Source organism: Nannobrachium achirus (assembly GCF_963921795.1).
Source record: "Nannobrachium achirus genome assembly, chromosome: 13".
NCBI classification, from domain to species: domain Eukaryota; kingdom Metazoa; phylum Chordata; class Actinopteri; order Myctophiformes; family Myctophidae; genus Nannobrachium; species Nannobrachium achirus.
The window spans coordinates 18,541,534-18,554,942 of NC_137833.1; the positions used below are offsets into that span (position 1 = coordinate 18,541,534).

The following is a 13,409-nucleotide window of genomic DNA, read 5'->3' on the forward strand; positions in this document are numbered from 1 at the left end:
GGAAAACTTCACAGAGGTGTCAACGTCTACTAAAACATTTATTTCTCAGCCTCTGTAGCAGCTAGAAACAAAATTTCAAAACTGTTTGATAGCTTACACATTTGGCTTTCATGGGAAATTATTTGTCATGGTCCAGACCTTTATAATTTTTTTAAAAGAAATCTGCAAACTCAAAAATTGTAATAAATCTTATAAAACGTCTAATAAATAATATATTTCTCAGCCTATGTAGCTCATAGAAACATAATTAGCAAATATTTGAGACCTTACACCATAGGCCTTACACCATAGACCACCACTTTGACAAGAAACAACAAGCACCAAAACTTTCATTTTCAATATTTCAATTCTAGTTGTTAGCTCCATATAACGGTAAATCTGGCGAGCGACATTTGTCATTATTATTATATGTGCGTGCGTGTGTGTGTGTGCGCCTGTGTATGTGAATTAATGAACCATATCATCATAATCATTTTATAAGTGTTATTACCTCTATAGCTGCAAATCTGTTGTTCTGGAGTTTGGGGTTGACTAGCTGTTCGGCTAACGTGTTGGTCTCTGAAACTAGCCGTCTCAAAGTGCGTCCGTGAAAAGTAATCCAGTCCTCATGAAATCCATGAAACACTTCTTCATCATCGTCGTCGTTTTCAAACATATCACGTAACAATAACAATGCCAATTCCAGCGGGTCCGGTTTGCCTTCGCTCAACGCGTCTTCCATTTCGCCGCTATGAGAAGCTTCACTGGGATTCTCCCAGTGCAGCCCCCTCCCAAACAGAAAGAAAAACCCAGAATGCTTTGCGGTAGTCATAGGGAAGCATACGTCATCGCCTCCTGATGCATTTCATTGGCCACGAGACCAGAAAAGGGTAAAAACTACAGGAAACGCATTTTGCGTTCCCGGTCTGAAAGGTAAAACAGCATTCTGCGTTCCCGACCTGAAAGGTAAAAACTCACCCGTTGATTCACTCGTACAACAAAATGTGTTTTCCTTAAAAAAAATGCTTTTCGGGTCAAATATCGATGTGCGATTAAAATGCGATTAATTGCGATTAATTAATCACAGAGCCTGTAATTAATTAGATTAAAATTTTTAATCGCATCCCAGCCCTAATATATATATATATATATATATATATATATATATATATATATATATATATATATATATTTATATATATACTATATACAAGCTCACAAAATATGTATTTTTGAAGCAAATATTTGTAACACAAATTTTGCTTCTGGGGGGTCCCTGGAACGAAATATTATATATATGAGGGTCCGTGGCCAAATCCATATCATTTTGGGGGTCCTTCACATGAAGAAGTTTGAGCACCACTGACATAGAAACACAGATCTTTCAAAAATAGCAGATCTACAAGCTCGCAGCGCGGCACTCGGTGCCGCGCTGTGAGCTTGTATATCTGCTATTTTTCAATAGTTAAAGCACAAAATGTGAGTGAATCCTTGTACCCAGGGCCCAGAATTTGGTGCGACACCCCTGTGTGTGCGTGCGTGCGTGCGTGCGTGCGTGCGTGCGTGCGTGCGTGCGTGCGTCGGGGGGAGAATATGAATGTTGCTCAGGCAGGTGAAGAGTTATGAATGGTCCTCTCGTATCAGTAACTGTAGTCCAGGAGCCCAACCAGGACATCCGCGCTCACGGCCTTCTGACCGGCACCTCATTAATCACACTCCCACAGCTGACAAAGAGTAATTACCCTCTGAGAGACACACACATACTGTACTACACTAGACCCGCGTGCACTTGGCGCCATGCTCACGCCAACTGTACAGTATGTAATACACAGCATGTACGTATGCGGCAATGCAAAGGTATGCGATAGGGATACATGCACACAGTAGTGAATCACATTTGCATAAACATGTTTATGTCTGAGTAGTACATGTAGTTGAGGCTATATAATGCCCAAACTATACTATGCACACAAAAACCCAATTATAGGCACAAGAATGCGTGCGTGTGCGCACGCACACACGCACGCACGCACACAGCACCCAATTTCAAGGGTACACAGTAAAATTGAGAGTGTTCATTTGACTCAGAGAGCCTTACAGGTACATTTCCCCCACAAACCAGAGTCAAATGAACACTCCGGATTTGACTGCACACTGTACAAGTCCCAAAGCCTGTGAGGGGCGTGTTTCCAGAGGTGTTGGACAGGTCATGGAGCCCGCCTGCTTCAGGGAGAGTCAGTCTGTCTGGGAAATGATGGAACCCTCAACCTGTCCCCATTCATCAAGCCCACCACACATATTAATTATCACAAACCTTCAGAGATACAGCAGAGGACACACTCCAACCCACCCACACACCCCAGTCCTCCCCCCAACACACACACTCATGAGCCTGATTTATACTTGGTTGCGCGACAGTGTCTCACACCAAAAATGTTTGATCTACAAGCTCGCAACGTGTCGTGCTGTGATGCGTTGTGAGTTTGTAGATCAGCTATTTTCATTTCCAGACAATGCGCGGCCAAGCATACATCAGGCTATACACAGATACTGTAGGCTATACCGCACTCTGTTGTGCGCACATATTCACTCATATGCACACAGCGCAGGCAGGCACTCACTCACTCACTCACTCACTCACTCACTCACTCACTCACTCACTCACTCACTCACTCACTCACTCACTCACTCACTCACTCACTCACACACACACACACACACACACACACACACACACACACACACACACACACACACAAAAGATCCTTCTCGCAGTTTAGAATTCAGCTGTGGCAGTTGTACGATATTGATCTCAAGTGTAACTGACTGTGGCAGGCCAAGTCAGGAGTGATTTTTTTCCTCCTTTTCTTTTTTAGCGTAGTTTTTTTTGGTCCCAACCTAGTTTGACAGAAGAGCCTAATTTAAGCGCTATTTTACGGGGCGCAATACAACGCCTATGTTCTCGCTTGCATCTGTGGACTTGCACTGCACATACACAGTTAGTTAGCGTGAACACAAAAATGTCACAGGATCGCACCCAATTGTCGCTATGCCTGTCAGATTAGCCAATTTACAATTTAGGCATTTAGCAGACGCTTTTAATCCAAAGCGACTTAAAATAAGCAGGTATCAATATAATAAGCAATATAATATGTCAGTACATCAACAATAATATAACTAAAGCACAGGAATATCAATCTAGAAAAAAAAAACAATAACATAGGTAGACCACGCACCTATCAGTAAAAAATGTTTCTAAAAAAAAAAAAAAAAAGCTATCTAGCTTCATGTATGGTCATTGAGGGAAGGGGAGTGTTACAGTAGTGCTATGGGTTTAGGTGGAGTCTGAAGAGGTGAGTCTTCAGTCCACGGCTGAAGCTAGGGAGTGAGTCTGTAGTTCTAAGTGTGACAGGGAGTTTATTCCACAGTTTGGGGGCCAGGAGGGCAAATTATCTAGGACGAGTGGATTTTTGTCCTGGGGTTTTTAGCGAGGGTTCTGTCAGCATCCCTGTGTTGGCTGATCTGAGTGAACGGGTGGGGTTGTAGGGGTTGATCAAGTTTTGTAGGTATGGAGGAGCCGTACCTTTGGCTGCTTTGAAGGTCAGAATCAGTGTTTTGTATTCAGTGCGGGCCGCAACCGGGAGCCAGTGGAGGGAGCGGAGAAGGGGGGAGACATGTGAGAATTTTGGCTGGTTGAAGACCAGTGAGGAGAGAGTTACAATAGTAAAGTTTTGATATGACAGATGTCTGGATGAGGAGCTGGGCTGACTCCTGGGTGAGGAAGGGTCTGAATCTACGGATGAGTGTGAACCTACATGACCGGGTGACTGATGCAATGGGTGCCTTGAATGATAGCTGGCTGTCCAGGACCACACCAAGGTTTCTGGCAGTTGGAACCGAGGTGCCTCCGTATACCTGAACGCTCACCTGTCATTGAGAAAGAATTATTAGGCTCATCAATTGCTCCCTTTGTGAAAAGCCCTTTATAATTATCTGATGACGGTAAGTAACCTTTCGAGAAAATAAATAAATAAAGTTAGTTATTTCCAGGAGTGACATCGCACGACAAAAATAACTGATAAATGGAGCATTTAGCGCCTTTCTCCAAAGCACTTTACAGTGTGCATCATTCACACCCCAGCACAACCTGCTCATTGGTAGCAGTTGTCGAGATGAGAACGGTGATATTTAAACTTGAGCAAATAGGAGGAAGAGGCTGTATTAATTCCCGAAGCCTGTTCGCTTCATTCATGCCGCACAACTTTACTTACCACCAATTTGCGGCTTTTTATTGACTTTCTACGTAATCGCACTGTACTCTAACAAAATATCTTTGCGACCTGTGTGAATGCACCTTCAGAGGTTCAGTGTCTATGCAAAGAAAGAAGGATGTGCGTCGTTGCTCCGGCCCTTCTCTCGCGGAGAACGGGAGGCGAGTATTTAATTTGCGCGTGACAGTAAGTCGTTGCTTTGCTGCTCGGAGTCCACCCCACATACAAAGACACAGCGATTCCCCCCGAGCCTGTCCTTAATTGGGAAGAGATCATTAGCTTGAGTTGAGCTCTCTAATCTTTTTTTAAGCATTTCATAATAAGATGGAGACCAGCGTGTATCCGCCGAGAGACGCAATTGAAGCCGCCGCGTCGAGATTAAAGTCCTCTAAATGACCCTCTTTTGGTCCTCCTCAGACAAGACATCCCTCCTTTAATCAGACACACACAGTAAAACTCTCAGTGTTCATTTATACATTTGTAACTCAGAGAGCGTACCAAATGGACCCTTGCAGGTCCATTTGGTTACCTTTGTACACTATCAGAGTAAAATGAACATTCTGAATTTTGTTGTGCACTGGCATCATCATCCTCATCACTAACCCGTGTTTCCTGGACACCGCTCAGACAGGGAGCCGCTGAAACCGAGCGGCCAATTAGAGCGGCTGCGGAAAAGATAAAAGTGTCATTATCACGCCACGTCGCCACCCACAGACCATACGTCGCGCCAATTAACGCAGGTTTCTGCTGCGCGCCATGCCGGGCGAAAAAGACCACTCCTCTTCCCACGGCTAAAACAAAGAGAGAGTGAAACAGGGGGAACTAGACAACGATCTGTGAAGGCGGTGACAGCCACAGACACTGCGACAGTTAATTGATCTTCATTACCTTAATTATAGCTGTGATGTGGAGCAGTGAGTGAAAAACGGGTCACACCCTCAAATGACTCGCTCTGAATGAACACCGTTAAGCTATCTGCTGACCTTGAAACTAGCCTGGAAAGTAATGGCACGTACAGTATGTGTGTGTGCCAGAGTGTGCGTGTCTCTCCCTGTGTATGGGTAGAGTTGTACGGTGCCAGTTTTTATTTGCCTGGCTCCAGCCTCTGAATCGCTATCCATTCCCATTAAAAAATGTGTTTAGGTGATTCAGGGGTCTGGTGACTCTCTCAATGGAGACGCTAGCTCGTTTGAAAATCTGTACGGCAAATCAGTGTCGTTTTGACTCGATGACGTATCGATTTCGCTATAAAACATCAGTTTGATTACTAGTTAGTAGCGCTCCTATTCTGCCAGTTTCTTTGATTAGCAAGTAGCAACAGGTTAGCCAGGCACATAACAACACCAATAAGTGTCGCTTAAAGGAGCGTGAAACCCCGCCTCTTTATTTGTTTTATCAGACTTGAGATATGAAAAGATTTCTAAAATGTAGGCGTGGTTATCTGCCGTTGTGGGGGGAGGGGGCGGAGTAATGCGTGTTCTAGACAGAGTGAAGCTGTCAGCAGTGGGCACTGGGCATTTGCTGTTTCCATTTCGGAAACATTTTTTAAAACCAGCCATTGGAGGTGTAAAAAGTATAAAGATTCGGCAACTCCATGTTCTTTAACCAATTATAATGTGCAGGTATTTTACAAACAAGCCGTCTGAGCTTTTATCCATGGACATAACTTTCTCCAGCCCTGGACCACGGAACCAGAGAAGAATGGACGCTAGGCTAGCGATAGCTATTTGCTGTGTAGTGTGTGTGTGTGTGTGTGTGTGTGTGTGTGTGTGTGTGTGTGTGTGTGTGTGTGTGTGTGTGTGTGTGTGTGTTTGTGTGTGTCGTGACAGTGCGCGCACACACGCGACGTCCACGCACGAAAACTAGCAGATCTACAAGCTCACAACGCGTCGTGAAAGCGACACGTTGTGAGGGGGCTAAAAGAAGGCTAAACAGCAGGCATCTAACCACCATAAATGGAAAGGACCCTGTGACCACTATCCTTGACTTCTGTTTACAGTGCAACAGACACTGTAATTGCTTTTTATGGTTTGTAAAACCATTTAGCGGCCCATAGAGTCCGAGTTGCTTCTTCTACCCAACTAGACCAAAGTAGTTTGAACTGACCGACATTGCCCTGCATTCTCACTATGGGGCTAACAATGAAAGGAGAGGGGTACAATGTTATATGTCTATTCACTGAAGGATTAACACATATTATAGAGAACAAGGGAAAGGAAAATAAAATAAAATACCATTATTAAAAAGCTACATTGCCTTTTGTGGGAATGTTGGCCTACAGCTGGTAGCCTGACTGCAAGCGTCAGACTTTTCACACACTATGTTTCACTTCGTTTAGGGAAAGAGTCTGATCCTTCGGACGGAGATTCTACTTCAGCGGGGGCGGGCTAAAGCCTATTGACGTCACACACACACACACACACACACACACACACACACACACACACACACACACACACACACACACACACACACACACACACACACACACACACACACACACACACACACACACACACACACACACACACACACACACACACACACACACACACACACGCTTAGAGCCCCCGACGGCGACGTGGCGTGACATTGCAAAAATACGTTATTTCTTATAACATATTATATGATTGCATGTTTACGTTAGTGCAAAATGGTATTAAAACCTAATGAAACGGCACTATTGTATAGTTTCTTAAAAGAATTCGAGTCGAGTCTGACGCCGCCATGACAGTTTTCACGGACCAATCAGAGTCCACTAGCGACTCTCACGTGGGCAGAGGACACCAATCAGAGTCCACTAGTGACTCTCACGTGGGCAGAAGAGCTCTGAAGGGAGGGGGCTGGGGGGGAGGCTGGGACCGGACCAGCCTTGGGAATCCACCAGAAGCCAAACCACGTGCCCCAAGTCTACAGCCCTGATTGGCCCATTCAATTCGCCCGCTCCTCGGGCGAGCTGAAATAAAATATTGAATCTCCGGGGTCAGTCCACACTACACACCACCCACCAACAGGGGGTGGTAATGTGCGGACTGATTTATCAGGCTATACGGCTGGCACTAGAGGAAAGAAAGGCCACAATGGGGTTACTAGAATCAGAAGGGTTCACCATGCAATCTGTCTATTAGATTATGAATTCTTGGGTACAAATGTGCACAACAATTTCAAGGCAATCCAAGATTTTGAGATATATTGTGTGCAAATGGAGGTTTGGCCTGACGGTGGCAATAATGGAAAGGCCATCTGGGTCAAAAAGATCTGTAGGGTTCATCCTCCTGGGAGCATTAATGCACTCAGCAAGATTAAAGACAATCCACCCATTAGTTTGTAAGTTGCAGTGCCCTGGCGCTAGTGGCTAGTGCAGCAAAATGATGTGATGATGATGCCATATTACTGTATGTAATTGTTCCTTTGTACTCTCAGTATTTATGCCCTTTGCGTCTTGCTATGAGGATGTGAATGTGTGCATGTGAATGTGTGCGTGTGTGTGAGTGTGTGCGTGCGTCCGCATGTCCGTCCATCCGTCCATTTGTACGTTCGTACTTGCATGCATGTGTGCATGCGAGCATGTGTGTGTACTGTACATGCATGCATATATAGTTTGGCATATAAGAGGCCACGGTTGGACAAAGGAGCTACATCACATCCAGTTATTCCAGTGATTGAAGAGAGTATCACATAATCTCCTCATGTCTTCCTCATTTTACTGGATTATCTATTGGCACTTTGTTTTCCTTCATCTTTATTCTTGCCAGACCTAACTGCACTGCTACATCATCAAAGTACAGTGCATCACATGCTAAAATTGCAGGTGTGTATGTGTGTGCGCACATGTGTGTGTCTGTGCGTGTGTGTGTACTCGCGAGCGCCTATTGTATGGTTGGCTGCACTGTCAGCATGCCTGCCTCTGCCCTTGTGCTTGAGTAAACACCATCTGAGTTGGCTGGCTGTGTATAATATCTGTCAGGAAAGCTGGCACCCTGTGATCCCTGGAACCTGACCTCTGTCCCCAGGGAAGGGCTGACGGGGCCACTGTGGTGACATCGCTGGCCCCCCCTGTCGATCCGGCCGGCCATATTCCTAACATTCCTTCTTCCAGTTCAAAATGGCCCGTCCCCCCTGACCCGTGTATGTAAATGTGAGATGGGCTGCCTTATAGGATGCAATGAGTGGTTGTGGGGTTAGGATAAACACGCACTACAGGGGGAAACTGGGTTCAACAATGTCTGTCACCGAGATTGATGGGCTGCTCGAAAGTCGTGTCATCATCTTGTCAGCCCTCGCAACTGTTTCTCCTGCTGAATTAATGGCTCCTTCAGACACAGAGCTGTGTATCAGAGTCCCTTTTGCGTTAATCTCTTGGCAGTCGTGTTCTCAGTGAGCGATGGTTCCATATCTTGCTATCTAAAAGAACATGCACGTTTACATTTTACATGTTTAGCTGTCCAAAAGGACACATGTGAGCTGTTGATAGAAACACTTTAGCTTTGCTACTAGGATACCCTCAGTTACAAAATGTCCACTCTCTTAACTGGGCAGGCTACTGTGTTTTCATTCAGTTAAAGCAAGATGAGGAGATGTGCTTTAACTCTTTTACTGCTTTGAACGAGCAGGCTTGTCCATTTATTCAAGTAGTGCACGGCCATGAACGAGCGGTGTCAGCGGTCGTTCATGTGTCTGTGTTTTTTTTTTTTACGACTCGTGACAGAAGGTAAGCTACCATTAAGCTACTTTGATGGCAGTTTAAGACATCCTTATGTGGCAGTAAGAGTTAATATGTAATATAGTAGCTTTCACACAAATGGTGTGGATTAATGTTAAATCTTACAACTTCTCTGGTTGTTATTATTTTGTCTGGTTCTCCTCCTGAAGGCTCCAATTATTAAAGGCACATCACCAAATAGGGTAATCCAGTATCCAGGAAAATCATACATTTTGGATTCAAGATCAAGCTTGGCTCAGTAACTGTGCAGTAGTGCCTGTCAAAATTGGTGTCACAATGGATTTTCATGTCAAAGACAGTGTAGTGGTGCTGACACGTGCTGTTAGCATAGCCCATGTGTAAATGACAGTTGAGCTACTCAGGGGTTACCATTTGCTACTCACCAAGCATCAAACTGGAAAGCACAGAACTGTCTAACAATGCAGTGATGTAGAAGAGATAGCGATATGCAGTTCAACTGCCAGTAAGTATAGTATAGCATAGATACACAACACTAGTAATTGTAGTCTACGCTGTGGAATAAAGCATGTACCTGCCTATTCTCTCGCCAATTAAAAAGGTGTAGCCAAACAAAGGCAAGGTGTTGTTAAACCAAACCTAATTAGGTTTGGCTACATGGGCAAGAGAATAGTTAATTGGTTATTAAATCTAATGAGATACGCTGTCGATTCGTTTACCATACAAACTTTTATCATATCACTTTTATGTTAAATCTATCTGTAGGCTGACGAAAGGGTGGGTGTAATTTATTTCATCTAGAAATGTGTAAATGAACCCTGCACTTCCCAGGGCAATTACTTTCATTTTAACTCATCCAGAGCCCAGGACATTAACGGATTAGGGGGTCCAGAGTGCCCCCTCCCGGCCCCATTAACGGCCATTGTCTTATTTTGAAGGCCAGAAGTCTAGACCGGAAGTACTTCCGGTCTGACGTCATCGGATCCTGCGACGGAACCGATCATGTTTACGTGGTGCCATGCTGGATTGCATAGGAGCGTTTATACATGTGTTTTATAAGCGAGCATCTGCCTCCATCTTCGCTTCTAAAGTGTTGTTTTGAGATAATGGACATTAAAGATGAGATCGGCCGTCCACCTCAATGTTATGGGATGACTATTGTGTGCTCGTGGAGCCGTGATGATGACAAATCAGCGCGGATTTCGTCTCCGGAGCGTCGGCCATTGTACTAGGTATTTTTACTCGCCGTTACAGTAATGTATTACTTATCGCGTGACATCACGCATTCGGCACTATACGTACTCTAGTACTTATCGCGTGACATCACGCGAAAGGCACTAGATGAGTTAACAAGTGTGTGCCTAACACTGCCTTGATATATTGCAATTGCAACTGTATAGATTTTTGTCACTTAAAGTGAGGGGATGTACTGTGTATGTTAATGTGTGTGTGTGTGTGTGTGTGTGTGTGTGTGTGTGTGTGTGTGTGTGTGTGTGTGTGTGTGTGTGTGTGTGTGTGTGTGTGTGTGTGTCTGACTGACTGACTGACTGACTGAGAGAGAGACACACACAGAGAGACAGACAGAGAGAGAGAAACTACACTCTCTGCACAGTGCACACCCAGACCCCACCCACCTTGTGCTAACCAGTGAAGTGCGCTATAATAAAATGTGTTTTGTTTGCAACAGTAACACACTTCACTTCTGTTCACTCTGAGTGACACATAATTGCCTTATTGGAATAATTTAAAATTGTTTCAGAGTTTTCAAGATTTCCCTACTGAGGTGTTTTGAACACTCTGGCTAAATCCGTCCTGTCACCTTTAAGGACAAGGTCTCTGCGGTAATTCACCACCCAGATTCATAAGCACAGACTCTGGAGGCATGACTTTGTAACAAATCCCACCCGATTGCGCTCGCAGTACAAAAACATTGAGCTGTTGCACTCGTTGGCTGCCATGGCCAGGGGCGTCACAAGGGGGGGAAAAGTGGGACTGAGTTACTAGGGCCCAAGGTGGAGGGGCCAGTAATTATTTTATACTTCAGCTATTGAGAAATAGCAGATATACAACCTGTGAGCTTGTAGATCTGCTATTTTTGAAAAGTCGTGACAATGTGTGCAAATCTTTGAATATATGTATTTTTAAGCGAACATTTGTAACTCAATTCTTTTTTCTTGGGGGTCCCTGGAACTAAATATTTTGAGGTTTGCGGCCAAATACATATCATTTTGGGGGTCCTTCACATGAAAAAGTTTGAGCACCATTGACATAAAAACATAGGTTTTTCAAAAAACCTCAGAAGGATTTGAAATATTCAAAGACTTCAAAAACTTCAAAAATAGCAGATCTACAAGCTCGCAGCGTGGCTTTTTCAATAGCATTCATGGGGGGCCCACAGTAAATCCTTATACCCAGGGCCCAGAATTTGGTGCGACACCCCTGTTAGCTGCCATGGCCCAGTGCATGCACCTTCCTCTCTCTTGTCGCGCTCCCTGTCTTTATTCTTTCTCTTTTCTTGTTTCTCTCCCTCTTAGCTGTCTCCAGGGGAGGAAGGGTTTTCTAGGATCAAGTGAAGAGGAGTTTTGTAATGACTTTAGCGGTTTTGCTGGCAGTAACTTCCTGCGGTAAACTCTTTACTTCTGTTCTTGCTCAGTACAGACCAGGGTGTAATATTCTATATACAGCCAATATTGAACGCGGTGTAATTGAAAAGGACACTCGGAAGGGAAGGTAGGGGATTTCACGTTCAGCACTTGCCATCTGCCTCGCTTGAACTGTGAATGAACTGCTAAGCACCACAATGTGTCTGAAAAGCTCAAATTCATACATTAGAGGGTAATTTTAGGTGAGAAAGTAGCCATCATTTTCACTCACTGTTGGAGATAGTATTTGTCGTGATGCCAATTTCCCATTAATGTCTGTATTTTTTAAATGTTGTATTTGTTTGCATTTTCTCCATTAAAATATTACAGAATTTACAGTACCTGAACAATGGAGACAGTGTTGGCTTAACATCATTGCTTGGTTAACAAATAATGGACGTTTGAATTTTGAATCAATCTTTTCTCCGGGGAAATTCTTTGGCAAGACTTTTAGAATCAATATATGCTTTAATATGCATTGAAATAAAGTGATAGTGTAACTTCCACAAAAATAACTATGCATTGATATTTAATGTGTTGGATTACCTAATAACTCAAGTTGATTTTCAAACCATAATGAAATTAATGGAATCCAATGGCTTTCTTGAAAATTAAACAAACCGCAGTATGCTTTGTAAAATGGTCTGCAGTAATATGAAGTACCCTGGCTTGTCATAGTCAGTGTACTACAAAAGCCAGACCACTGTATGGTCCCTTTAGTTTAGAACAGGGGTCTTCAATGTTTTCAGGCCAAGGACCCCTTAGTTGAGAGACAGATGAAGCAGGGACGCCCACTACCTTTTCATAGATTCCATATAGTTTCATTGTTTGACAGCACAATCATCGGTGTGTTTTGGATTCATGTCAATTTGTGTTTTCAGATATTTAACCACTTGAACCATCATTACCTAATAAACTTGACCTTTCACTCTGTACTTAGTCTGCTCTTTTTCCCCTCTACACCAAACCTCTTTGCCGAAAATAGCAGATCTACAAGCTCACAACGCCTCGTAGCGCGAGGCGTTGTGAGCTTGTAGATCTGCTATTTTTGGCTACAGTTCTTAGAATATTGACGCTAGGGTTCAAGTTGTAAATATAAAAAGGATTGGAAGATTTGGAGGGCCCCCTGTTGTAACTCTGAGGACCCCCTAGGGGTCCCGGACCCCCTGTTGAAGACCCCTGGTTTAGAATACTGTTATGTTTTATTGCTGTCAGTGTTCATGGACAACAGGTGAATTAACAGAGGCGTATTCTACCTTGGTTTTGTCATAGAGACCATGGTTGTCCAGCAGCATGTGTCTCTCAAGTCTAGCAAACCTCCTCAGGTCTCTCTCGAACTGCTGCGGGGGGAACAGAATCAATAGTCTGAAATCAAATCTCTTTTTCCACTTGTTTCAATGGCATTGAGCAGAAACACAGTCTTTAATGCATTTGTTCCTCTTGGATGTACCCGAGTTGGATTCTGTGACCAGATCTTATTGATTCTCAGTTTTTTTTTTTTTTACATTTTATGTTGTTGTATACTTGTATATTATTTTCTGTGCAGTGTTAATGCATATGGATTGTCATTGTATATGGATGGGTTATATTATTTATCAAAGATGCTGCATGTCACCCATTAACCTGAAGCAAACTTCACTTTGGATGATAGTCTATTTTTACTATGACCTTGTCTCTCCACCAGTACTAGTCGCAATATATTTATACTAATCTAATTTGAATTTAAAGCTTATTCCAATAAATGTGAATCTGTACAATTTTAAATAGTTGGACATAATACAAAAAGCTATAACCTAAGTAATTTTAAGCTTAAAGATGCACTCAATACAAATAGTT

The 13,409-nt window shown here is 43.6% G+C and overlaps 1 protein-coding gene across 1 annotated transcript in view; it reads right to left on the reverse strand.

The window, feature by feature from the left end:
• The window catches only part of dntt (deoxynucleotidyltransferase, terminal), a gene marked incomplete at both ends in the record, with an annotated part of 106,457 nt that overhangs the window by 23,313 nt on the left and 69,735 nt on the right, over positions 1–13,409 (reverse strand). Inside the window, one exon of the mRNA XM_080739782.1 lies at positions 12,830–12,913. Coding sequence (XP_080595908.1) covers positions 12,830–12,913 — 84 coding nt within the window. The remainder of the gene's footprint in view (positions 1–12,829; positions 12,914–13,409) is intronic.